The sequence below is a fragment of the Haemaphysalis longicornis genome, unplaced genomic scaffold (genome assembly GCF_048455015.1).
Source record: "Haemaphysalis longicornis isolate Haplotype H1 unplaced genomic scaffold, Haemaphysalis longicornis Haplotype H1 scaffold_10, whole genome shotgun sequence".
NCBI classification, from domain to species: domain Eukaryota; kingdom Metazoa; phylum Arthropoda; class Arachnida; order Ixodida; family Ixodidae; genus Haemaphysalis; species Haemaphysalis longicornis.
Genome location: NW_027526204.1, coordinates 145,229,986 through 145,257,756, shown reverse-complemented (window position 1 = coordinate 145,257,756; position 27,771 = coordinate 145,229,986). Strand labels below are relative to the sequence as shown.

Sequence of the window (27,771 nt, the reverse complement as noted above, 5' to 3'; positions counted from 1 at the left end):
TTGGCACATGAGGGCCCTCGGGTACCACCCAGGACGACCACCTGACCGCCGCCGCTGCACGCGTGGTCCCCAATACCAGCCCTTTCTGGACTTCATTGTGGAGACGGGACAACTTGACTACATTTAGTTTATGTCAGAGGGCGTACTTGCGTAATAACAAAAAAAAAAGAGTTCGAAGTCTTTTTTTCTCTCTTCTGCTGAGGTCACACAGAAGAGTTCAAATCATATAGTCTTGAATTCTAGGGCCAATATATATATATATATATATATATATATATATATATATATATATATATATATATATATATATATATATATATATATATATATATATATATATATATATATATATATATATATATATATATATATATCGCGATTCAGAATGGGAAAATGAGGGGCTCGTTGAATTAAGACAGAAATAAGGGTTGGCAGTGAAGAGGGCCCCGGAAAACAAAGGGGAGAATGTGGTAGGTCATTGAAATAAATGAAGAATTTTGAAAGACAGAAAGAAAGTGGAGAAAAAATGCCCGCTGGATGGGATCCGAACTCACTACCTCCAGAATACGCGGATGGTGCGATGACCACTACGCTACCGGCGGGGCTGTGCTCCCGCCCACTTTCTCGGCTATTTATGTTAAGGTATTTTTTTCCTGCGCTTGGGGGTGGTAGCCAGCGCCACTCGGACTGCTCGGGGTGAAGGGAACCTTCTAATTAGCCCCCGGGCCGTGACTCGAGTGCCTACAACATGTCGAGAGTGGTCGATCAGCATTGAACCCTCTTAAAGGGACACTGAAGTGATATGTAAACATTGCGGGATTACTAGCGCAAATTGTAGTCCGGAGTCCCCAGGCCATGTTTCGACCACTCTAGGCGCGTTTACGCGATTTTATTTAGTAGAAAAACTAATTCGAAAACGCTGTCCTCCTCTCTTTACGCTCGCCCATTTTCTGTGGCGTTTTCGTGTGACGTCAGGATGGGATGAGCTGGCAATTGGCTGCGCCACGGCTGCGCTACTGCACGGCTCCCCGGCCGACAGAGTCAGTCGGCCCAGCGTTTCGTCCGCCGGCCGCCGGCGGGTCGTCGCAATCAAGGAGGTTAAAAAAAATTGCTTGGTCGCAATTCGTTCGCTTAGTTGAAACGAAGCCAGGACACGTTTGTGAATGGAAGAATGTGCCTTTCTTTACTTGGTTTGTTTGTACACTGTATCTAGCTCCAAGTCAAGGTCGCTTCACACAAGCGCTGCACATGCGACGCTTCGCTGACTGGTACGCCAGTAGGAAAATATAAGGCCTCTTGAAGGCGGGAGAAGAGTCAGCGAAGTCAATATAGGTACTAAGCAAATAAAATCAACTGATATTTTTACCGTACAGCGTAAAACTAGGGCGCGGGAAGCACTTTTTTGCGCTGGGCGAACAAGCACAGCGGTCAGCAGCACGACTACGCATCTGCGAACGCTTTTCCGTCTACGAAATGCAATTGCTAGACGTGAGCTACTGTGGAAACTCGGGCGACGCTTACTGCACGATCGCAGTACAACAAATAGTCACCTAAGCGACTTGAAATGCCAAAACTAAATAAAAGTGTAAACCGGTTGTACAATAGATCTAAAGCGATTTTGCGAGTTGTCTGCCAGTGCAGTTAACTGGAACAAGTGCATAGGATTTTGGCATGGTGACTGGCAAAGTAAGCCAGTGTTTTTCGAGAACATGCCTTGGACGACAACTCCGGCCAGGTATCTGGGCATCCCCCTTGAAAACTACCAGGATGCTAGAGGGTACTGGGACGGAGAAACTGATAGAGTTAGAGAGAAATTAACACAATGGGGGGGAAGGGATCTGTCAATGTTTGCCCGTGCATCAGTATGTAATGTGTTTGCTGTTGCCAAGGTATGGTACGTCCTACAGGCGATTTGTATGTCAAGAAGGAACATACAAAAGCTGCACAGAGTGTTTGCGGTGTTTTTGTGGGGCTCAAGTTGGGAGCGCATGAGTCGAACTAATTTGTTTCGCTCGGTGAAAAGTGGTGGATTGGGACTGGCACATTTGTTTATCCGACAAATAGTTTCTAGGTTTATGTTTCTGAGAGATCAGAGAGATTGCTTTCTACGTACTGTGGTACAAGCCCGACTACGTGATGTCATTCCAGACTATGTAGTTTCAACTTCTGAAATGCGATGTGTACGTGTGCGTGGGTTCTTGCGGGAAGTTGTGGATGCTTTTAGGATTTTAAGGGTTAGGTTTTCCTTGGAGTATTTGAGTAGTGTACCGCGAAAACGTTTGTACAAAGATATGATTGATGTGTGTCTGCCTGTTCCGGTTTATCGTCAGTTATATGCAGTGGGTTCAGGAAAAGATGTTCTAAAAAGAGTGAAACGAATGCCAGTACGTTCATCTGTTAAATCTTTCTTCTTTAAACTTCATAGCGGCACGCTTCCAGTAAAACCCTGGCTGCAGGAAAAAGGACTATATGTACACCCATGGACACTTAACTGTAGACTATGCCAAAAGCTGGAAACAATTGAGCACATCTTTCTGGACTGTTGGGATGCGGTGTTTCACTGGGACATCCTCCAACGAACCCTGAAAAAAGACTTACCATTAACGCCTTATGGCATTCGCTTTTTGCCCGTAAACAACGATGGAGGCGTGCCCTGTGATATGTTCATGGCACTTAGTCTGCATTCTATGTGGAAAACTCGCATGGCGGTTCAAAATGCCGAAGAGGATGCTCGCACAGTGCGAGAGTACTTCATTGAAAGCGTTGCTTATATAAGAGAAGTTTATCGAGCGATGCCGGAAGAGCCTGAGTGGTTACCCATTCTGGATGTTCTAGCGCAATTTAAGATGTTTTAAGCCACTCCCTTCAGCCGATTGGTGGCTGGAGCTAGTAATTTGTGTACTGAACAGTGCGTGTTGTGTTGTCGCCAAGCAGGCAATAAAGAAAAAAAAAAAAAGTGGCCTCGCAGTCTGGGGCGCTAGGAATTCACCGCAAATGTTTTGCGAGTCACGAGTTCGAATCCCCGCGGGTACGTGCTTTTTTTTTGTAAGTTAACTTTTTTGTTTTCCGCCGATGTTTTTTATATTGAGTTCACCTTTTTTGGGGCCGCAACGTTCATGGCTACACGAACTAGTTCACAAAACGCGCGCAGGCTGGCACTGGCGCGCTAGCGAGTTCTCGTTGGCGTGCTGTTGCCATAAGCACCGACTGCTTGCAGGCAGTGGGCACAGGCCAGAATGAACAGACCCTTGGCCTGGTGCGAACACGCTTTTTACGATACAGGCACGAGGGAGGCAAGCTCCAAATATGGGGGAAAAGCGCATGACATTTGGGCGTCTGCGGGTACGCGGGGGGCGTTCATGCACTGCGTAGGTCTCGGCTAGTGAATGCTACGACTACAAGCCGTCCTGGGAGGCTTATCTTGTGCATTTTACAGCCGACAACATGGCAGAAGCGCGGTACGATGATTACTGAGATATTGAGAATGCCCATCCAACAAAGCCATTGGTTATGTTTTACAGAACCGAAACCGAAACCGAAACTTGTGTGATTGCTAACCTTGGGCATCGTCCAATCACGGCGCCCCTCCTCTGAACGTCACAGCCTTAGTTGGTGCGGCCGCCGCAAACCGCGCATAGTAGTTTTTCTTCTTTCGCGCTTTGTAAAATAATTACAGATTTGTCAACCGGATAAACGATGAAAAGTGTGCTAATTTGAGCCAGTCTACGCAGTGCAAGCAAAAACGGGAGCTTGACAAATTCACTTCAGTGTCCCTTTAAGCTATCTATGACACCAAGACTTCCAGAACAGAGGCCTTCGCTATGCATGTAGCGAATCAGAATGGGAAAATGATGGGCTCGTTGAATTAAGACAGAAATAAGAGAAATAGATCAAACTTTATTCGGCAACTGAAGTCCGAGCCGCGGAGTTATCAGTCCTCGGAGGAAGGAGGGTGCCCCACGGTCCTCCGATGGTGGCCGCCTTGGCGGAGGTGCACAAAGTGTTTTAATGTAAGCAGCCAAGAGGGACCACAGGGCTGCCCGTAGGTTTTCGGGGGGAGCGGCCCAGCTAGACCACGAGTAGGGAATATCAGGGGGGAAGGGGTTGATCGAAAGAAATATGGAAGACGAGGTCACCCGTACACAGCGCCAATATGTACATTGTTCGGATAGCCACCACCGCATACCTGCCAGTGCGGACGGCTGGTGACTTCTGTATGTAGTGGAGGAACAGATCACAGGGGAGGGACAATGTTTGCGCCTGTCTAATATATGTAGCGTGTCTTCGTGACATGAATTTAGATGGGTAGGGAAGTACCATTCTTGCTGTGCGGAGGTTGCCGAGATGTTGCCGGCGCCTTTTAAGTGCTAATGCACTTCTTAAGCGACCCTGAACCTGCGTCCACCGGCGATGTCCGCGCACGTGGAGATGGGCGCGCGCAGCCTGGCTGCTGACATGGCACATACCCACGTGGGGGATTGGCCAGGAATCTCCTCGTCTTCCTTGGCAACGGGGGGAGATGGGCGCGCGCTGCCTGGCCGCTGACATGGCACATACCCACGTGGGGGATTGGCCAAGAATCGGGCGTGAGAAGGGCTAATGCACCTGCTTAGAGGAGTACTGACACGAAATTTCAAAGCTGAGATCCGCTCTAGCAATCAAGTACAACGACAACACAAATAGGTGTCTGTGAATAAATGCATCTTTCTTTCTTTGTAGTTGTGTGTGTGATCTCTCTTTCGCGAACATTACCGAACCGCGCAAATTCAACTCGTGCATTCGCACTTTCACATTCTTCCCCTCGGGGAAATGCGGGGAATTTTTTGTGATGCATTGCTCTATTCTCTTTTGGATTGTATTCCTCAGGCCACGGATGAGGGCTGTCCGGGAAATGAGCGTCGTGGGACAGAGCGTGAGCTCATTCATTACCCTTTATGCCTTCCAGGGATTCATTCGAGAAAAAACGTGTAGGTGGGGATGAGCGTGCGTGTATGTTGTCAGGCTAGTGTGGACAGGGGATGGAATGTCGTTCGTGGAGAAGCTTCGTAGTGCCCTCGGAGTGCCCGTGCGGACTGTAATGTGGGCGGTCCGATGCTGGTGAAGTATAATGGCTTCTGCGCAGCTGTGGGCGAGGGGACGTTGACGTGATGCTGTACGTGAGCTGTGCAGGGGCCAACCGATGCCATAGTCATTGTATGTTCCACAAAACGGGCGTCCGTGTAGTAGGTGTCATGGATTTGTTCGGGCAGGTGTTGAGCGCGAGATGCTCTACGTTCTTGATCTGTAATAAGGATTAGCAGTGAAGAATGCCTCGGAAAGCAAAGGGGAGAATGTGGTAGGTCATTGAAATAAATGAAGAATTTTGAAAGACACAAAGAAAGTGGAGAAAAAAATGCCCCTGGGTGGGATCCGCAGGTCATGGGTACGGATCACACCCAGCGGGCATTGTTCCTTCACTTTCTTTCTGTCTCAAATTTCTTCATTTATTTCAATGACTTACCATATTCTCCCCTTTGCAGCAAATGCAAGTGGGCAAATGTAAGTGCAAGTGTGAAGTGCAAATGCACTTCACACTGCCATGCGTTCCCCTTAGTCCGAGCACTTCCCACATCCGATGGTTCCAAGTGGCTCCGTCACAAGTTATAAAGTCATCATAAAGCCCGCTTTTCTCAGTAAACCCTGTGGCCTCGACCATTATATGAAATATAAAATCGCCTTTGATATTGCCTCTGGTTGCAAATGTCCCGATCACTTGCGTTCATCCACCGGCAAACGGTACAAACAGAATCATCATGCCGTGATCTTAATGTGTGGTCCTATCTGCTGCAGAGGGGAACTGCCCTAAATCTATCTGTTTAACCTGTCTGCTTCACAGATAAATGCTCTGAAAAGATGAGGTCATCTACAAGAAGCCCACCGTACTTTTTTAATGGGTCCATGTCTTCGTCTTGTTCTTCAATTCTGCCAGCACTTTCTTGCTGAAGCCAAATGCTGACCTGTACAGAATCATGTATCAAGACGCAAGGTCTCTCAGGTAGTCGGCCTTGTGTACCGAAACAAGCACTTGCTTCCTCGGAATATTTTGTTGTTAATTTACAATACCTTATTTTTATCAAGAATCAATTACTGCCATCTAGTTTGGGCTCTAACTTCTCAAGAAAACCTAAACAAACTTCATAAGCTTCAAAAGAGGTTTTTACGGGCGGTAGAGGACGTGCCAAGTACCTATCATACGCGCTCCTTATTTGAAAAATACAACTTAATGCCCGTAATACAAATGTACGATTTTATTTTGTCAAAGGAATATGAGCAAGATATCAAAAACTGTAACCCGTTTCTAAAGCAGTTGGCAGATTTAGTACTTAACCAGCCTAAGTATAATACCCGAAAGAATGAAATGTGGAATGTTCGAACCTTTAGAACCACATACGGTCTTCAATCGCTGGGAAATAAACTTCCACGATTGCTAAATGAACTTTGGGATAAAGAAATTGACTTAGAAAAAGTCACCTTTAAACAACTACGAAGTCATTTTCTCCTGGCGACATGATCACTTGCTCTGTTACTTGCACTTTTCCTAAAAATGTATTTTTGTATCCTGTTTTTTTATTGACTTGTATTTTTGTATACTGCTCTGTGTTTTCCTGCGATACGTTTGGTGGTGTCTTGTTTGTTTTTTTCACTGTTTCGGAAAATGACAATGTATTTGTGGTGTTTGCCAAAGCGATCAATTAGGCATTTCCTTTCTTTATGATGCTGTTTTTGTGTTTGCAAGGCAAGTACGCCTGTGTTTCGCATTGCGAAATCGATTATTTGTTTCTAGCATTATACGCACCAATGCGCTTCACCTGTACAGTGTTTGTTGCTCCTTTTTTCTTTTTTCTCGTAGACTTTCTCGTATGCTTCACTTGTATGTATCACGCGTATGGTTCTTCTCTTTTTTTTTTTAAAGGCTAATGCGCCTACATTTTTCGCATTTTGTGAAACTATATGTTGTTCAAGCATTACACGTTTCGTTTCATTACACATGTACAGTAATGATTCTTCTTGTAGTAGACCTGTTTATTTCACGCGTATGATCCGGAATATTTTTATGAAAGTGTGACGGCTGCTGCCATGTGTTCGGGGAGAGGGAGGGGGGCCTGCGGCCTTGTCAAGCTGGCATCACGCCAGCTTTTTCTGCAGGTCTCCTGCATCATGTATCCTTGATGCCAAATAAAGTCATTATTATTATTATTATTATTATTATTATTATTATTATTATTATTATTATTATTATTATTTCAGTGTTGATTTGCTCGGAAGGGCGAGTGTCTTATTGTCCCTCATGTGGTTATAAAGGCGGGAACTCTTCATCTTCATAATAACGCATTCCAGGATCCGCAGTTTACTGTAGCGGAAGCTTTTCTTTTTTGCTGCTGCTGCGGCAAAGCATTGTCTAACACATTTTGGTTGCTTCTGGCGAAGTTTCGAAATCTCTTCACTCAGGGTCTCTTCGGTTACTGCTGCATTGTATGCCCGCATATTTTCAACATCTTCACTCATTGCGGAAATCCGTGAGGCGAGGCGCTTGTTTCTACGTGCGAAGAACCTCCGCTTTTGGGCGACACTTTTACAAGCCCTGGAAGGTGTTCGTCGAACTCTGGACCTCCTTATCAAGAGAGCCTTCCTGAAGTATTTGCAGTTCATGCAGTGTCCACCTGAATATAGAAATGCGTCGAAATTGTTGCAAATTCTTACTGGGACGTGGCACTGCCAGTATTTATAGGCGTCCGAATGCCCCAGCAAGTAATAAATTATGTAACATAGAACTGCACCGCTTCAGTCAAAGGATAAACCCAAAATCGGGTGAATGTCAATACCCACCTTTGGTTGTTACTTTGCCGCTGCAGTTGACGTTAAAATACGTCGCATGCTTGATTTTGAGTTGCTTCTGGAGACCCACTGTTAAAAAGCAGGCATCATAATCTGTGGCATTCAGAGCACCAACACAAATTTCAGTAGCTCCCACGCTTTCCAGCACGTTCTCTGCTTCTTCCTGACATTTAATGATGCGCTCCTCAGTCAGTCGCCCTCTCGCGTGCACGTTGCAGCAGCCATCGGGAGGTTTATCGCAGAGGAACGACGCAACTTTTTCGGACGTGACAACGCCTTCTTCAGGGTAAGTCGACGAGTAATAAATCACTCCGTTAAGGTCAGGATGGTGATGATGGTGATGCGTACTTGGAATGGGTCTTTGAACAATGAGAAAACGACAAACAATGCTCGAGTTCCGCTGGAACGTCATCGTGTGCCAAGTCGAGATCTGCGCGGGATCGCCTGGTCTGTTTTCACGACATCACTATGCACTACCGCCTCTCCCGCTTGACCTATCCTCCGGCGGACAAAACTTTAGATAATTCTAAGGCTCACACGTGGCGACTTCTTCAAGCAGGCACCTTTCCAAATCCCGCCGTCATGACGCACGTCCACCCAACTTTGTACCCTACTCCGGCCTTCTGCTTATGTGGCGGTCATGCCACCCTATTCCCCATCATCTGTGCTTGCCCGAAAAACTCCTTTCCCGAAATACCCTCCGAGGAACGGTGGGAGGCCGCGCTGCGCAGCTCGGGCCCGGACCTACAGGCCCGCTTGGTCGCCAGGGCTGCCGAGGTCGCTGATCAGTTCATGCTGACAGCCATCAACGCGATCTCACCACCAGCATCGCTTTCATGATGCATAATCACTAATATTCCTTGAAATCAAGTTTATTCTCTCTCTCCCCCCTGAAGCGCCGACAGCAGCCCGTGGAAATTCCGTGCAGTACTCTCGCGTGCGCTTCGACTCTTTTTCTCTGCGGCTGCATGGTCATTTTCTTACCTCTTCCTTTTAGCTTTGGTATCTCCTTCGTGAGGTACTGCGGCAAATTTGATAGAATCGTGGGGACGGCATTTTCCAACAGCATCGGTTTGTCACGAGGAATGCGTACCTCTGGGTCGTATATGGGGCACGAAGTCCTTGGTAACGAACCTCGGTTCGAAATGCCGTTCGCAGACCGCACAAGACTAATACAGTTTCTTATCTGCACGGTGGAGATTTCTCTCCCACTTCTTCCGCCGTTCTTCATCACGCGGGACGCTGAACAAAGACGCCTGCGGTGCATGCCGCACACGACTGTACCCATTATAATACTATAGCGCAAAGAACGGGAAACGAAGACAAGTAAGACGACGGGGCGAGCGCTACTTATCTTACTTGTCGTCTTACTTGTCTTCGCTTCCCGTTCTTTGCGCTATAGTATTATAATGATGTCCTACCAACTAGCCCAACAGTACTCCTTGCTAGGACTGTACCCAGTTCGACAACCGGGCGCAAAACAGTAATTTCGACGGCGGTTAGGCATCTTCACGCACACATACTACACAATGAGCCACGCGCAAAGCACAGAACACGCACACGGGTTACCCACGTCAATACAATCGAACTGAACGCAGCGAACCATTGCAAAACCGGCACAACCGTCTCCGTGCGTCAACACGACCCAAGAGAAGTTGTTTAGGTGCGTGATGATGATGAGGATGATTGGTAGTGGTATCTCCTTTGTAGCGGGTGATGACATGTCATCTTACCAGAAATAACTAGTATATCTATGTTTTACACCCTTCGTTTAATACTAGCGCTGCTCTTAGGGCAGGCACAAAAAAAACTGATTAGGCGGCACAAAATATTTTTCTTCTGTTACAGGTGGTAGTTGTCCTAGACAATATTCCCCTCTGCTTTTCGTCCAGCAGCATTCTAATCTTCTTTTCTTCGCCTCGACAACCTTGAAGTTAACTTCCTTTGTGCTACCCTTAAATCCTAGGGCTTCTGGAAGCCGAGAGCCAAGCAAAGCGTCAGCGCCCCTGGCGGGCATCGTGGAAGTCGATGAGTGCGCCACGGCAGAGCCAGCGGAGCGGCGCAAGGATACGGCAGTGAGCACACTGCCCATTATAGTACACTACCACTACTGCTCCTTGAAACAAGCACGCCACTCGTGCGTCCACTTTACCAACGCCTTACCTCTGCGATGACAGCTTCAGCTGAAAGTCGAAAGATAACACCAAGCCGTTGGGTATTAGTTCAGACGAGGAGAACGCTTTTAATGGGGCTTAAACGGCGCCAGCTGTTGAGCAGCCGGTCTCGATTCAGTACGAGGGCATTTACGGAGGTTTAGTGTCAGTTCTTAGTAGAACTGTCCATTCTGACGAAGTCTCCAACAGGCTTGATATTGTTTCTTTTGGAAATTGTCAGGTGGCACTGCAATGTAGTAGCCGCTTCTATATTGGCCCTGGGAGGCGCGTAGTGCTGAGCTCTCTTCATAGCGCGACAGCCGCTTGGTGAAAGCTTGCCGGGCACGATTCCAGCGCATCGCACCTTATTCCTGCAAGCACGTCCACAATAGCGAGTCAGAGGGTGATGATAAACCGCCAATGAAAGTTCCGACTGATAAGTGATGATCAGAACGTCAACAAGCATCCACCACAGAGTTTGTTTTTCAACTCCAAGCGGATTTCTTTGCATCGCTTGTTTGCCTTGAATATTGTGGATGGTCATAATAATCGACAATGTGTTTTACATCACGTGGGGTCTAACTGGGGCCTTTAATAATATAGAACCACCAGTTCTCTAAAGAACAATTTAAAATTGCAAAATTTAAAATAGAGGTTGGGCTTCACCACAAGGTACGGGAAGCACGCGTGCTAGCATTTTTTTATAGCTGGCAATTCGTTCCGCACAACTCATTTTTTTTCGAGGACGGGTTTCTGAAGTGTTTTCCCACAAAATATATATTCCAAATTTTTTCTACTACTGGTGATTTTTTTATACAACTTTTTTATTTTTGTTGGACACCTGGGCAACAATTTGAAATTTGTTTTTTTTTTCGCTGTAGTCATTATTCGTCGTTGCAAAGCGCGTGTAATCACCTGCATTTTATGTGACCGTAATCTGTGCCAAACCAATTTGTGTATCACATAAAAGTTTTGTTAGACCTCCCAAAATCGGTCAATATCTCCCGGTAACGAAAGAGTTAACCGGGATCTGCGTGGCGCCCCCTAGCTCGTGGAGTCAGCTTGTGGACTAGCGCCGCCTGTCGTCTGCTACAGTCGGGTTGAGCGTGACCGCAGTCCCTGTGCGCCACCATGGCCATTTTGACGCTTAACTATCGGAAAACACGTCTACCGTAGTTCGTATTAGCGCCTGAAGCCCCGAAATGCCCCCTAGCTGCGCCTAGCACAAACGATTCACAAATCCAGTCCCCCTTTTTAATAGATTATCTGCTAAGTACACTGCTCAAAGCAGCGTATCAGAAATGTGATGATTTTACTTCAAGTATTTTTTCGAAGATAATAAGACTCAGCAGGCTTTCCTCCAACGCTCTGTGCGCCAAAAAAAAGGGCGCCACCAATCGCATCGCCAAGTGCGAAATATGATTGCTCTTCGTTCAATTCATTTCTATAAGAAAGAGGCCATTTCTGAGCCATATCTTTGTATATATCCCAATAAAAGTCCAAGTAAGAGGCTTAGGAATATTTTTGAGGCTTATAGAAGATTCGTATGAATGTTTGCTTCCAGCTGCATTGCATTAACTTAATTGTGTACAACCCTTAACGCAAGGTGGGTACATGTTTGGAACGTGCGTTATGAACGCATATGCGCATAATTGTGTGGAGTGTCGTCGCGAAACAACGCAGAAAACGTTCGTTGTCTGGAGCACTCGAAGGCGGCTTTTGTATATCAAAGCTTTATCACAGCCGCAGTTACTATAACGATACTTAAAGCCTATACAAGAGTGCTGCACTGAAAACATGTCTGTGGCTTTACGTAGGAAAAGATCACTCAGAATATGCATCACGCTCTGTGTAATACACGTATCTCAACGTGGCCGAAAAATATGGTAAACCAGAACCTCCCACCAACACAAAAAGCTATTCGCCTGGGTTTCATCTCCTGGTGTTGTACCCAGGCGTTAACCTAGAACTGCCGCCATGTTATTTAGTCTCTTCCGTTAGACTAACCGTACAAGATAATGTATACGCCCCACACATGTATACGCCACCACGTAAGTGTCGAGGATCACGCATTAGTAGCCAGGAGATGTAACGGCACAAAAGAAATTGCAAGACTGCCTTTAAGTGGTTGCAAATGACGTCAAGAAATTTTTATTTTCAACATTGCTTAATACACGTAATAGGATTGGAAGTATCAAGAAAGCACTCAAGAATAAAAATAAATGAGGGCTCACAAAATAGAAAAAACGGTACACTACAGGCCAGCAATTCAACAAAACTACAGAGCTAGGGCGCAAAAAAGATGAGCAAAAAGACAAGCCCACAAGTAAATTGCTTATAAGAGCATCTTTCAGCGCAAGCCCATACCATCTGCATTACACAGTCGCTAAACATGGTTAAAGATTCGTGATGCATGCAACATTCTTCTACTGGGGAGAGTGCTAAGACGGCCTTCGCGCACCAGCATTTCAAAAAAAGCGATTCCACAAGAGCAAGTGAATTTGCATTTGATGTTACAGGCTCCAGAAATTGCGTATGAGATTTCGGGGTTCTCGCGTTCCGTCAGTGACATCAGAGGGGGAAACCTGTAGTGACGCATTGGCCCGATAGCTTTTCGCAAACTTTTTGGGTGCAAGGTCATTTCAAAGCATAAATGTATCTGACAAAGTAAGCAAGCAACCAAAAATCCCGCAATGAGCAGTCATGTACAAGTATCTCCGGCGACGAACTTAACCGTTCTAAATTCTCTAGTACCATTGAAAATAGTCGGTAATACGAATGAGCCAATACAAATCCACGTAAAAAAGAGGCCAATAGCTTCAGTACCATCTTTTTACTGACAGGTTTTGTATTATACCCCCCGTGCGAGCACAAAGTCACTCAGGCAAAGCTTAAAAAACTGCTAGCATGCAGGTTTAGACTAAGCAGCAAGTGTGGCGGCTTACATGCCGTAAGAAATGTGAAATGGTCTCAGCTTACACCACAAAAGCAACTAAAGCTGGAGTCGAAAAATGCACAAAGGATATCTCACGCAGTGGTGGCGTTTTTAGGGAAAAGATGTGCCGGAGTAAAAGTGTAGGGCAACGAAAAGATAATTTGTGAAATCTCAGAAATCATGTGGAGATCACTTGTGAATATACGGTGATAAAGCATTAAACTTCACATCGACAGTTTTTTTTTCGCAAGTGAGGGAGATATAACTCGCCAAAGAAGATAATGTTCGCTGGGTTGGAAAAATCTTTGTCTATGGTTTGAATTCCGCAGCTTATTTGCTATCTTCGTTCCAAACCCAAACAAATTCCTCCCAAAGCCAGTGCGGTACGCCGACACAGAAGCGGTACAGCTAGATAGCATTTGAAGCCGAAGAGAGACAGCGCATTCATATACAACCAGGAGTAAAATAAGTAATAGCCAGAGAATTAGGTATTGTATTCACTAGATTTCAAATGTGTGCAATTTTTGTGGATCAAGTACAGCTCAGTGGACCATTATTGTCAAGCCTGGGAGCCTGGAGAGAAGCTTACGCGTGTTTAGCCGTTCCAGGTTTTGCGGTTCTAAGCAATAAGTCGCACATTGCTTAGTTACACAGTGATGTACCCAGCCAATAACGTTCGACACAGCCAGTTCCCCGGTGGATAACACGCGTGGTGATGGACGGCTGTGTTTGACTTGAGCACCGCCTGTGCACTCAGCCTCAAGAGAATCGGCAGTGTAATACTTGCGACCCCAATAACTTGTTACCAGTGCGGTTAGATTTGTGGCCAACTCGAATTTCTAAATGCTTGTGTCCGCTTCCCATAGTTGAGTGGCCATTACCCAGAGTGGGAGCGCATGTGGACCATCAAGGACTTTCTAAGACGAAACGCGAGCGAGCAGGCCGAGCACTTGTACGGTTTTTCTCCCGTGTGGAGGCGCGTGTGTTGCACCAATTGCGACTTAGTTGCGAATCGACGGGGACAGAACTCACACTTGAACGGCTTTTCCCCAGTGTGCAGACGAACGTGAACTATCAAGTGTGCCCTACGAGTGAATCGCCGGGAACAGAAGCCACACCCGAACGGCTTCACACCGGCGTGAGAGCGAACGGGTTCGGTGGCGCTGCTCGCTCGCTGCGCTTTGGGCAGGCTTCCTTCAGATTTGGAGGCTGTGACATCATTGGAGGCGTCATCGGCCCGTTGAGACGGCCCGCCACCCTTCACGTCGATGGTAGTTTTCGTCTTATTGCCTTGTCTTTGCGTTGTTCTGGCATGGGTGCCGGTGACGCGTTTCAGGCAAAGTTTTGCGTTCGGTAGTCCATGGGCTGGACGTTTCCCGCATTTGAACTGAAGGTCTGAAGAAGAGAAATTCACGGCGACGACAGTTTAGGTGCATATTCGGTGTAGAAAGGCTTTAAAGTTACACTGAATGAAAGCTAACTGGAAGGTGCGGACTATTGGCCTTAACTTAAAAGCGTCGTTTTCAACATAGTTATTCCCACACCTTTTTATTTAATTATTTATTTATTTCAATACCTTCAATGCCCGGAGGGCGCTGCAGAAGGGAGTGGTTAAGTTTGCAAGTACACAAAACAATTGTACACGAGGAGATTAGTAAAGTTACACTAGAAATGCGGTTTACATAAAGAAAAAATTACTTTCCAGAAATTATAGAGCTAATAGCAATATACAGGCTCAAACAATGAATTAAATACAAAGCGAGCTTGCGAACTAATTAATGCATTGCAATTAAAACCACCTACCAAATAAAATCAGCGAAGAAGACCAAAATACAACCGAAAATACAAGCCGAAGAAAATACAAAGCGAACATACGAACACACGATGCTGATAAATATGATGAACTAGTTACCAGTTCGTTTTTTAAAATCGGGTTAGAGTGGTAGATCTTGTGAATAGATTCAATCGAGCTTCTTCTCTGCGCAAAGAAAGATTGGGTAGGTTAGGGGGAGTTTCATAGATGTTGCACTTGACATGCGAGAGTAGTTGGCCAAGATAAAACGTGCGCTTTGGTTCTGAACGGATTCTAAAGCGTTAGTAAGATAATCGAATCCCGGGTCCCATACTGCGCAGGCACATTCTAGCTTGGGACGGATTAGTGTTTTGTATAGCATCCATTTCAGGTCAGAAGGGGCAGCAGAAAAGTTACGTCGGAGGTACCCAAGGGTCCTATTAGCATTGTTAATTATGTAATTCACGTGCGTTTCCCAAGATAAGTTATGAGTTATGTGGACTGCTATATACTTGTATGTTTTAGTCTTCAAATTGGCGGCCTTCAGTAGTGTAAATGGAAGCTTCAGGGGGATGCAGACGCCGGGAAATTCTCACTGTTTTGCATTTATTAATGTTTAGACGCATTTTCCAATTAGTACACCAGTTAGACACTTTGTTTAGACCACACTGCAGCGGTGACGAGTCAGAATTTGAAGAAATGGAAAATTGAGTTACATTTAGTATATTTTTGGGTAATGTGGCCTTTATGTTGCTAACAAATATGGCAACAGTGGAAATATAGTCTTTTTACATTAACGACTACTGAAGATAATGCTGGAAAGAACATGTTTTTTTTGTATATCATGTTCAGAGGTAATTTATTGGCATACGAGACCATTATGGGTCAATATTATTCACTGATTCAACTGGACAAAATTACCTTGAGAGTAAAGCTAATTAGTACCGGGCATCAAGATCTGCGGAAATCTTCCCGGAGATTGATATGACGGCGGTCACAGCTAAGATTAAAATTGTATTTTTTATTCCTTTTTCTTTCTAATTAGTAGCATTTTGGACTTTCTGTCAACCAAAAGATATCACACGATAAAAAAAGTAGTAGCCTATAGCCTAGTACGAAAAACTAAAGATGCTGCCTAAACCGTTCCCTCCCTCCGCAATGTGGATTTAAAAAAAAGACTTCCCGAAAAATTAGAACATTATCTAACATACGTAGTTATTGCTCAGCGCTGATGGCAAAAAAGAACGCGGCAATGAAACGAAGTATGGCGGCAAACATCCTTCAGTTATTGCATGCTAGTTAGAGCAAGTCTTTTAAACTTCATAGTGTGACCACAGCGCAATGCAGACCATAATTCCACATTTTTGCCTGTCTATAAAGCCGTGATGATGGCACCATCTGGCACGCGAGTAAATGCTACGATTGATTGCCAGGCATGTTGGTATTGCCCATTAAATGTTAAGTGCGTGATACATTGGACACTGAAAAGACAACACGAGGAAAGGACCCTAACCTAAGCAGGCAGACAAGCGCAGACTGTGCACCCCAGCTAGACGACGTCTCCAAAGGAACGATGGGACTACCACCAGTGTGCAAACACTGTGGTGGATATCCAAACCAGAAACATGTCCTATGGGAATGTCCTTACACTACTCCAAGTACCCGACATACGGACACCAACGCAGCTGTCGTCCCATTGACCCGACCTGGCCGACTCTTGCCCCTTTTGAGGAACAGTAAGTTCTACTGCGGTACATAAAAAATGCACTAGAGCAGAGTTTAGCATTAAATGGAGAGGACCTGCAGTCGGGTAGCCTGAAGCCCTGCTTGTTCGCAATAAAGTTTTTCTCTCTAACAACACAACACGAGACAAAGATGGTCCTTTCACGAATGTCTCACCTCCGTGGCGATTGACGTGTCTCAGCAGTGCGTTCTTGTATTTTGTCCAAAACGGACAAACATGGCAGCAGAACTTTCTTGGGGCGCCGGTGACCACCGAGTGCTTCAACGCTTTCGGTTTAGAAAGCCGGGCTTCTGTCTTGGTTGTGCCCTCGCCGCCCCTTGGTTGTGCCCTCGCCGCCACATTGCTGGCGAAGTCGCGGGACACGTCACCGGCGCTGTCATGCGTTTGACCTGGCGCGTGCTGCTGGGGGTGTGAATCTCGAGTATCGGAGACTGAAATGAGAGTTGATGCAAGCAGCTTCAGGGGGACTCATTCGATTACCTCAATACTAATTAGGTAGAACGGTTTGAAGGCGGGAATATTTGTAACGGATATGCACACTTGTGAATGCAAAATCATAAAGAAGCGGGTGCCAGCCTACGCACAAAGCGAATTTTACAACAACCCATCGACACTTACGAGGCTGACCTGTTCTCAGCTTCTACAGCGCATGTCACCAAGTAGAGGGTCTACACCGTAAAACCCAGGTCAGACGACAAATCTAATGCCATTCAAAGTGAATGACATTAGCTGTTAAAGACATTCGGTTTGGCCGTGCGAATCTGCACGGCGAAACCAATGTCATTGATAGGGATTGCGGTGACGATTAGCGAGCTGGCAAAGCCGCAAAATTATATTTCAAGTGCATCTACAATATTTTCGTACATAATCTTTTTTTGAAACATAAAAAAGGATGATTTTTTAGAAATAATAAGACAATCACCGATTTAGGTGACATCAGTAGACATCACAAGCCGAGACAAGTCCGCAAAAAAATCTGTTAGGGTAGCGCACGCATTAAGGACGAGATTCTTCTTTGGTAGTAGTAGTTTTTCTTTAAAAAAACAACATGAAGGGGAAAATATATTTACTAACAGTTTTAGCAAGAACATTTTTTGGTTTATTACTGAACTGTGTTATCAGTGACGCGCCACTGCTGCCGAGGCTATTCATTCGACCGCTGAATGAGCTCCCCAACCTCATTTATCCGCTAAAATACATTCGCCTCAAATGTCATTCGGTATTCTTGTGTAGCGCCTAAGTAGTGACAATTAGATAGAATGACATTCACTCTAAATGTCATTAGATCTGCCGAATGACAGCAGTATAAGCTGCCGCTCTGTGCGTAATATCGGTAGTCTTCAACATTTCTGACGACAGTGTGATGTTACACACACACACCCATGTAAAAATTTCGGAATTTTACGCACCGAAGCTGCCCATGACCTGTGAGGCGTGCCGTAATATCTCTTCTATCCCACCCCTCTTTTCCTCCCTAGTCTTCTATCCCCTCTTCTCTCCCCCCCCCCCCCCCCCCCCCCCACCCGCGCGCTGGGTTGTTGAGCTCCCTGCTGCGCTCAATAATATCCCCAGTGCATTTTCCTCTCTTCCAACGAATCACTTCTCTCCCTATACGGTTTAATTTGTACCCCTGTAGGTAACCACGTGCGCCGAAACAAACGTGCGGAGAACAAATGAAATGCGATCACGAGTGATTTTAAGTGTTTTTTCCGTCCGTTTGTGCATAGGTTTTCGTCACGTGTGCACCGTCCTGACGAACTCTGGGGCACACGGACGTTTTCGTTTTTAGCCTCCGTCACGTTTTTAGCCTCCGTCACAAAAACGGACGCCGCAGCGGGAATCGAGCACGTCTCCACGAGCTGAGCCGCACAACGCCTTAGGTATACTAAGCCATCGTAGTGGGTGTACACATTGCCATGTTTAGCGGAAACGCAGAGTCACTTTCTGTAATGAGGGTAATGGGCGCCGGAAGAAAGACACCATGGAGGAAAGTAGCGTCACCAAATAAGCTACGCTTAAGAGTACCGCCACTTCGTGCACCCGGAAGTGTGTGGGGGCCATTTCGCCATTTTGTTTCTGGCTTGCAGTGTTGCCATCTCTCCCAACGAAACCGCGGCCTGCCGTTCTAGCGTCCACGCAGCAGAGAGAGAGAGAGAGAGAGAGAGAGAGAGAGAGAGAGAGAGAGAGAGAGAGAGAGAGAGAGAGAGAGAGAGAGAGAGAGAGAGAGAGAGAGAGAGAGATGCCCAGAAACTTTTCGGAGGAACCGAGTGAAGACGTGCTGTCGCCTTGGTGCGAGCCATGTAACGCTTTTGTTACCCTTGCACATACTTTATGTAAATGTTGCTTCAACTCTTCGTCGGCTCGAGAACTTCATTGCTGTTCTCTGCGCCGCGTCGATAGCGGACGGAGCAAGGCAACGTCGCAGCACTGGTGAATGAGCTCGTATGGCCAGTCGCAACATAGGGTAACTATACAATCTTTGAATGTCAATTCGATGTCAGTTTAGGGAAAACGCTTAAACTAGAAGTAAGCGTACTTTTAAAGTTCCTGTATATGGCGCATGGCACTGGATGCGTCGCTATTTTTTTCCGTCAAGTAAACTAGCGTTGTAGTTCGCTGTTGTGCGTGCATTAGGAAGCTGATGTAGGAATCTGATGTATCTGAGCGCCAAATTTGGCGGAGCTTACCAAAAGACAATTTTTCCCCAACTTCCCACAATGAAACGCATTTTTCCAAAGTTCGTGGTTTGTACATTTTTCTAATTTGTACTGTTACATACTTTGAATATTTTGTCCACCTGATCATACACAGCATACGTTAAAACTGCGCTTAGCTGCGGCTTTCGCTCGTACAACTGTTTATGTGTAAGTACATAATAACAGTATCATGCGCTGATCGGAAAGTTCTTCCCGAGAAACTAAATACTATCGATTCCCTCCAAACCACGGTCATGCAGTCAATGAACGCTCACTGGGCTATCCATGTGTTTGTGCACGCAAGTTGTATTATAGCACTTGTTCTTGCTTTAGCTTCTATCACATTACTTATCTATATTTCTTTTTCTTGTTGAAGGTAAAATTTTGCGTGAAACACCTTTACAAAGCCCCCTTATATAATGCCGTTGGGCCCTGCAGGATTAATAAAGGAAATGAAATCATTATGTGGGATGTCCTGCGCCGCATTTCCCCTTCTCAGTTAAGGCATGAAGTTGGGCTAGTTGGTTATCTGACTGCATTTTACTAGCGAAAAATAAACGCGGACGAAAAAGAAGTACACAGGACACTCGCGAGTGTCCTGTGTACTTCTTCGTCCGCGTCTATTTTTCGCTAGTAAAATGCATTCCCCTTCTCACCTGCATGATGTTCGACGTGATTAAGCAAGTCCATTTTGTACTTGGTCCTGTATCCGCAAGCATGGCAGCGGAACTTCCTTGGCGGGTTGGAAAGCATTGATCGTCTGAGCTTTCTAGGATTGAGGAGGCTGCGCCCTCTACCGGTGGTTGATCTGTCGCCGCTTTTTGCACCGTCGACTTCTGGTATGGTGGCGTCCCAGGATAAGTCATCCCAGCTGTCAGCCGTCTGGCTTCCTCTTAGAGCACGGGATTGGCTTCGCGTGCTCCTTCGCCGGTGTGTTGATGCTGGAACATCTGGGCCTGGAAGGGAATGCAGATAAAGCCTTATTAAGATTGAGCTCTGACAAAGTGTCAAAGTGAAGACAAAACAATCAAAATTTTACACTATCATGGCACTCACTCTAGTGCAAATGCACGTACAAAAACCCTGTCATATACGCTTCGGAAGAGCCAAAAGGCTAATTTGGTCCCCATGATTGTATAACATTGCATAGTGTGTAACGTGTATTTTTAATCCCTGTTGCAAAAAGGTAGCAGAGTCAGTGAAAATAATCAACGAAACATTTTCACGCTAATTGAGCTTATAATCATTGGCTTATCGTAAAATGGACATTTCTTTATAATACGGGTCAGAAAAAAAAGATCCGATTGACCACTGCATTTGAGTAGAGCTGCGAGTCTGCGATAGTTTAGGATTACGGAGAACATGTTCCACTGAATTAGGATATACACAATGAAATATAAGGCAGGAAGTCCTAAATAACTTGTTTCATCGAATTGCGTTACAAAACCTATGCGACCCGCCGCGGTGGCTCTGTGGCTAAAGCGTTGTGCTGCTGAGCACGAGGACGCGGGTTCGATTCCCGGCCGCGGTGGCTGCTTTCTGATGGAGGCGAAAAGCAAGAACGTCATTGCGTACAAGATTTCAGTGCACGTTAAAGATCCCCAGGTGGTCAAAATTAATCCGGAGCCCTCCGCTACGGCGCGCCTTATCGCCTGCGTTGCGTCGGCGTGTTAAACCCTACAATTCAAGCAAACAAAACCTATGGAACATGACTGATACTTGTGGCTAACATCGCGCCTGTAAGAGCGAGAAAGTATATTTCTAGTGTTTGTGAAATCAATTTCTTAGTATATTTACACTCATGCACACAGTTTTACAGCAGAAATAAGCAAAGTGAGCAAAGCAAAGAAATAAGCATAAATATGCACGTAGGTATACATATCTTCATGGAAACACCAATAAAACATCGTACTATATATCGCATCCATTAAAACATCAAATCCAACAGAATAACGAAGAAATGCACAACCCCATGCAAGCAATTAGACGGCATGCTTTCAAGCAAGCTATTAACCGCCCACAACGTGTAAGTGCACATCTCCTGCTGAACAAGGTCAAGAAACGTCAAGAGAACAGTCCCTTGGGCTATGCATTAGAATAGGCGCTCGGAAGAAGGTCCAGCACTTGCATACAATTCACATAGTTTTGTCGATCTTCAACATTTTTCGAACACCAGTTACGCAACTAGGCCCAATTCTTCCCCCGGAAGCCAAAAAAATGGCGAAAAATGCGTGGGTGGTTTCACTGCGTCCGAGTCGCTGGCTTGATGCACTCGTCCACAGTGGTCTTCAACAGGGCTGAAAAATAAACATGTAATGCACCTCATCAGTACGCAGCCTTTAATAATTTAGACATTTTAGAACCCTGAAATACGACTTATAGCAGTTTTTTTATAGTTTTCAGTCTCAATTTATGCAGAATCCGCACGTTTATCGGGAAGTATATAGAAATTTGTCCCCAACCAGGATATAAACTATTCTGAATGTTTGCAGTATGCGAGTCTCTCAGCTAAGATGTCTTGCGTTGGCCTCTTGTGAAAATTATTTCCTCGGCAGTCAAAATTAAAAAAAAAGTGTTGTCCCTAACTGCGCCTCGCAACTATGCACTGTGCCTCACAACAAAAAAAACAAATGACCTAATACATCGCGTTGATTGCTTTACTATGTGTGTAAACCGCGCCTTCTCAGTAGCATGCAAATATACACGTTACAGCGACACAAATGGGACGCTCTGAATGCGAAGCAGCTTGTAAAGTTACTAAGGTTACTTTAAGCTTGATTTTTCTGACTTGTCTATTCGTGTGCCCCAAGGTTGGCTCTTCGGCACTACTCGCTATCACAGAAACTTTCTGCAGGCGTAACGTTGCACGATCAAAGCACCAAACTTTCACCAGTGCGGGCACTTTTAAACGGTGTCAGCAATGATAATTTCTCTTAAACGGCAGGTCGCTGGTAGGGCTTGTTTCATGCGCGAAAAAGCCCTCACACAGTAAACTTCGCCTGGCATGGCGACTTGGCATCGACGTAAAGCTTTGCAATCCAAACGTCCAATTCATTGTCAGTTCAAACAGTCAAGATAAAGCAAACAGCTATAATGACTAAAAGAGACACTGCGTTGTGTAAATAGCTCACATTGCCTATGAAGGCAAATACCACAAAAAAAAGCAATTTCTGTGATACAAATGGGGTACAAAACCAAGTTGAACCCCGCGTCGTACACTCTTTCCCCAATTAAAACAACGCGAATCGTGTGACCAGTTTTATGACCCCTGCCTAAAGAGTGATTCATGTTTAAGCACGTGATTAGTTTTGTCACATCGGTTCACGAAACGCAGTAGGTGACAGCAGCGTAAAGGAAAACACTGGTTTGTTACTATTAAAGGCTCCTTAACGCCCACATATCCGCTACACACACAACGTGGAAGATTGATGAAATACCACAAATGCCAACGCCAGTGCAATTTTTTGACGTCGCTCTGTAAAGCACGTATAAGTAGCATAGGCTTCAATATCTGTGAAGAAAACGCAGGAATGCTTATAAGCAAAATCTTAAGCGCAAAAATGCGTACAGGCGAAGGTATCTGGTATCAAATGATGTTTAATGGAGTACGCTTCAATGGTAATGGGCTCAGAAGGATGACACGAGGTCCCATCGCGTTAAACACAGCGAAAAAAAAACTTCAGTTAGCATCAAAGATTAAAACAAAAGTAAAACGGAAGCGTTTCAGGAACGGAGTCTTGATTGCTGCCCTGAAAAGACCACACTTGGGTGCCAGCATGACCCCTGCAAAAGGATATAACAGTCAGTAATGAAAGCAGCGAAAGATTTAGCGAAAAAAAAAAATCTAGAGAGATCAGTGCACACAGCGGTGTAAGAAATGGACCGAGAAAACTGAAAATTGCAGCTACGAATATTTGTTTTATTAAACTGACGAAAACGAGATTCCGTCAAATTATTGCACAAGGTTACCAGCTGGGTATTAACCAGAAGGTTCGATCTTCCCTCTAACCTAATTAGCGAAATCTTAATTCTATTTGGTTACTTTTAGGGCTCACGTTAATAAATATAACGAAACGTAGACGAAATAAGCCCAAATGGTTGAAATCTAGGATCTCGCTAGCGGCTAGAGAGATATGCAAGCCCGAAGATCACCCTCAAATACATAAGCGTTAGAAGTCCTTTTAAACATCTGACGCGAGCTAACTTTAACAACGTGCACACGAACTCTGTTCTAACTTCAGTGCACTATAATCATTCACATTGCAGCATTTATGAAATACACGTGCGTGGAATAAAATGCAGGCGATAAGAAGATTGTGTATGGTGGTGTAGAGTGCCAAGAGAATACGGTATTTCGCAAAACATTTCCCCGCACAGCTGGTTTCGTCTCTAAGAATCTTGAAAGTCAATATCGTCCTTTCTCCCCTTCGCCCAAGATGCACTCAATAAACGTTTTCTCAATGCAATTCAATTTTCCCGCGTTCTTGCTGCTCGCACTACCTATATGGGAACCTTGTTTCTTTTGTGCCTGGCGTAGCCCGAGTTCAAGCTCTTGTTTTGGCATTTTTATCTCGCTTCTCTTCGACAGTTTTTAACGCGTTTTTTTTATTATAACACCCTGACGCGAAGCAAAGAACACAAAGGACGAAGGAGACAAGGACCGGCGCTCACGGTTTTATAATGGAGTACAAACTAGCTTTATAGTGGAGTACCAACTAGCTCGTACCCATACGTCGTTAAGTTTTTATTTAATTTGCTACCGTAAAAACCAGTCCAACATTTATTCACAAAAATACGCTGGTGCTCTGGGTTAAGTACTTATATTTGTCTCAAAAATGCCTAAGGTTTTCTTTGTGGAGAACAATGTTGACTCGGATGAGTCATGGAGGTAGTTATAGTAGTTTGGAACGGTCTATATACTTTTTGTCTGCGGGTCGTTCGTTACCCGTAAGAGGCGCGCATGCCTGCCATCGTGCTGATGAAATACAGCGGTTAGAACGATTACAGTGAACACGGGAGTGTGGCAGCCGGTTTTGTCGGGACAGCCTACCGCTGGCTTTGCGGAGCTTTAGGAATGGTGGCGAAGCTGAGGGCTAAATTTAGCATCAACTGAAAGCAGACGTCGTGGAAACCCAGCAATCCTCCAGCATCTGCGCAGGTCAATCGTTATCTCTAGCTTACGGTCGTGCACTGAACCCACTGCGCATGCGCGATGCTTCGCGGAGTCCACAGTAAGCTGCTTCGGTAGTACGTCTTTTACGCACTCTCCTGTGCACCCAGAGCTTGCTCCCCGTTATAGTACGTATGTATACGGGGATTTAGAGGTAAGTCAAAGTTATTATGTATAGGTGAAGAAATGGTTGGTTACATTTTAATACGTAGCCGCTCTTTGTCGAGTACCCGTATAGCACCAGCCACGTGGAAGGCTCCGCATTTATTTACGCAAAAATGCATATTTGGCGGAATTAAGAGGTTAGTTTAAATAGCGTAAATGGAGATAATTAGCGGAAGAAAATTTAAAAAGACAAATACAGTAAAAAATAAATATCAAATTTCTTACACTGTCATCACAACACGCAGGAAAAACTACAACGCCCAGAAAATAATTGAGGAGGAACCATCGAACTGCACCTTACATCTGCCCAAAAATACACAATTACCGAAGTTAAAGGGACCCTGCAACACTTTTTTAATCTTTTTTATATCCTAAATGCTTTCAGAACGTCAACAAACACACCCGGTACTTAGAATAAGGGGCTTCAAAGTACACCGTAACTCGTAATATCACGGGAACGCCGACAGATCGGTGTGCCAGAACTTTATCACGGTGTCCAGAGGCGAAATAGGCGAGAGTACGCGCACGTGCATAGAACAGTATGCTGTATGTGTGTCGTCTGCTACGCTGTTCTTGGAGCAACATCACCTGCTTTTCGTCTCGGTGAAAGCCGTTTGCTAGCCGCCAAAAGAAGCTAAGCAGCATAAACGTTTCCGATGAACGCGCCGGGAAAGCGATACGTGAAAACATCGAACGCGCATGTGCTTCAACTAACCCCGGTTTCTCATAAATTCACGCAGATACCTGTATATCGCTCTCGAGGAAACAGCGTAGCAGACGATGCCCACACAGGAGAGGGCTATATGTGCGTGCGCGTATTGTCGCCTATTTCGCCGCTGGACACCGTGATAAGCGCTGACTCACCGATCGGTCGTCATTCCTTGATATTAAAAAAATTGGGAGGATGTACTATTATGAGCAATACGAAAGGGAACACAGGAAGGAGTGGCAAACAGCCTCGAAACAGACTCGGAGCGATACGCGGATGGCGCTGTGAAAAACAAAGGGGGAAAGGAGGGAGCTCTCCTACTAACTGTTTGCACTCCCACCACGCTGCATTTCTACAAAGCAGCAGTTTACGTCAATTCGCCGATAATACAGTATCGTCCGAAGGCCGATAAGACGCACGGCGGGAATTGTAACAGTCGTTAGAACAGCGTCGCCCTTTCCACTTTGTTTGCGACGGCGGCCGCTGCGTATCACTCATAGCTGGGTCTGAGGGTGTTTTCTACACGTTCCTGTGTTCCATTTCATATTGCTCGTAATAGTACATCAGCCAAAGATTGCTGCTCTAATCCCACCATATAACTTAGAAACTTGCACAGAAGAATTTTCTTTTTCCCTGTTTTGGCGTTCTTCGAGCGCTCAAATTAAGTCATTGCAGCGGTGCCGCGGCTATTGGCCGGGTTTTTTTCAGTTGCAGCAATAAACGCATTCGATAGCCTCCTTAAAAAATTTGGCTGACGATTACGATACTCCCTAATGCGGAATCTGTGCGTATGGCAAACCGCAGTCTTGAGTGATGGCGCACACCAGCTGCACCTCATGAAGTGATCCGGGCGCCGTCCGCCGTACTTTTGTCCTCCGCTTTCCCGCTCCCTCTTCGTTCTGTTATCCCTTAGCGCATCGCCGAAGAAGAGCATGCCTCACGCCGTTTCGGCATAACGCCCTGCCTTTCACAGTTTCACTATACTTTCCTTTCACGCTTTCCTGCTTGTGTGTTCACTTCGTTAGCCGGTTACAAAAAAAAAAAAAAAAAAAAAAACCCGGCACCGCGGAACCAAAGTAGCGGGAGCTTAAGTGCTGAGCACTAAAAAATGCCACAAAAGAAAAGCAGAAACGCAAGTCGCATCTGCTGTGTCGAGCAAACACCGCAGTACCTCTCCGTGCTGGCGATAACTATAGCTTTCAGAATGCTTCCAGACGCAGAGGAACGAGTGAAAGCGTTTATCGCCAGTGTTGCAGAGTCCCTTTCAGTCAATGGCTGCAATCGTGTTGTATCCTTGACGGAAAGAAACAATCCAACGTATTTGGCAATCCATGGTTATTAAAAAAGTTCGCAACGAAGACAGGCCGCGCAAGAAAGCTGCACATCAAACGATTCTCTGAATTTCTGTCCATTTCCACCATTCAAAACAGACGCATCTTACAAAAAATTAAGACTACGCCTTGCGTGATGAACGCCGAGGCCTATAATGGGCTGTTCAAGGGCACAACCAAATATACATCTTAGCTCCGCTTAGAAAGCACCCGATTAACTGCAGTGTACCCGGGACTAGGAATCGCGGTTTTAGAAAAAGGTTAATTCACCCATTCGCTGAAACTCCCCGAGTGCAGTGCAAGCCCTCAGCTTCTGAACTGCGTTGAGAGCTGTCTACCAAGTCTGTGTACTTGTTTATTTATGTTTGCACTGCACGTGGTCAAAGATAACGACCATGATCGGATAAGAAGTTGGCAAGCACTGCGCAAGTCTGCTTGAGCAGACAGGTCACGCATCGATTAATTAGCATGGTGTAATATCACACGTAGTGAAGATCACCGCAAGGACCACCAGCATCCGCGGAAAGGTGCAAGCCAAAGCCAAAGCATCCCTCGCCTTCCATACTGCTCCAGTAACCAGACTTAGTATAGGCCGTTCTTAAGCGTTAGCTCCCACATTACTCTGTCTTTGAGAAGCAGCTTAGACGACTAAAACTAGATCGTGAAGCGTGTATTAAAGGTAGTGCGTTCTGCCGTTCGCATGTCTCTCTCTCCTGTACAGACGTCTTGCTGTCTTTGCCGCCTCAAGAAGTTATGACTTTCAAAAAGGCGAACCAAGGAGCGCTATACTGTGCCGCTGCGGGGGGTGGCCCTCCCATTCTAGAAACGTTCTTACAATACGGACATGGGAAACGACGCACATCGAGCAATAACACATAAAAACAGGAATTCTAAGAGCGGTTAGTGAAAGTAGGAACACTGTCTTCTACAGACGTGTCGAGCAGCATACGAACGTGAACGAGTAGTCGGAAATTCGCCAGGAGCAGTGGCCATGTCGCCATTTCCGAATCCCAGCGCCGAAGTGCTTTGGAAGAGAGCAGAGGTGAGCAGAACGCAAGGAATTTCCAATCCGGTGGCCCCAGGACGAGCACGTATAAGCTCTGGCCAAAATCCGCAGTGAACCCAGCGAAAGCAACCTTCGCTGAAGTAACTCGACAGAACTCTGGAAAGTTGATAAGCGTGAGGGAGGGTCCAAGCCGAT

The 27,771-nt window shown here is 45.6% G+C and overlaps 1 protein-coding gene across 1 annotated transcript; it reads right to left on the bottom strand.

The window, feature by feature from the left end:
- Positions 1-12,147: 12,147 nt before the first annotated feature.
- Positions 12,148-27,723, bottom strand: LOC144159580 (uncharacterized). The gene is made up of 4 exons (XM_077691160.1): positions 27,524-27,723; positions 19,852-20,151; positions 16,655-16,930; positions 12,148-14,358 (listed from the first exon to the last, which is right to left on the bottom strand). Exons 1-4 carry the CDS (start codon positions 27,561-27,563, stop codon positions 13,841-13,843), a joined length of 1,134 nt encoding a protein of 377 aa, XP_077547286.1. The 5' UTR covers positions 27,564-27,723; the 3' UTR covers positions 12,148-13,840.
- Between the last annotated feature and the right edge of the window lie 48 nt (positions 27,724-27,771).

Coding starts and splice junctions, on each gene's coding strand:
- LOC144159580 (XM_077691160.1), bottom strand. CDS start 27,563: ATGGCCACTGCTCCTGGCGAATTTCCGACTACTCGTTCAC. Junction 20,152..27,523: donor ATTTCCGACTACTCGTTCAC/GTTCGTATGCTG, acceptor ATTCCCTTCCAG/GCCCAGATGTTCCAGCATCA. Junction 14,359..16,654: donor ACACGTCAATCGCCACGGAG/GTGAGACATTCG, acceptor TCTCTTCTTCAG/ACCTTCAGTTCAAATGCGGG.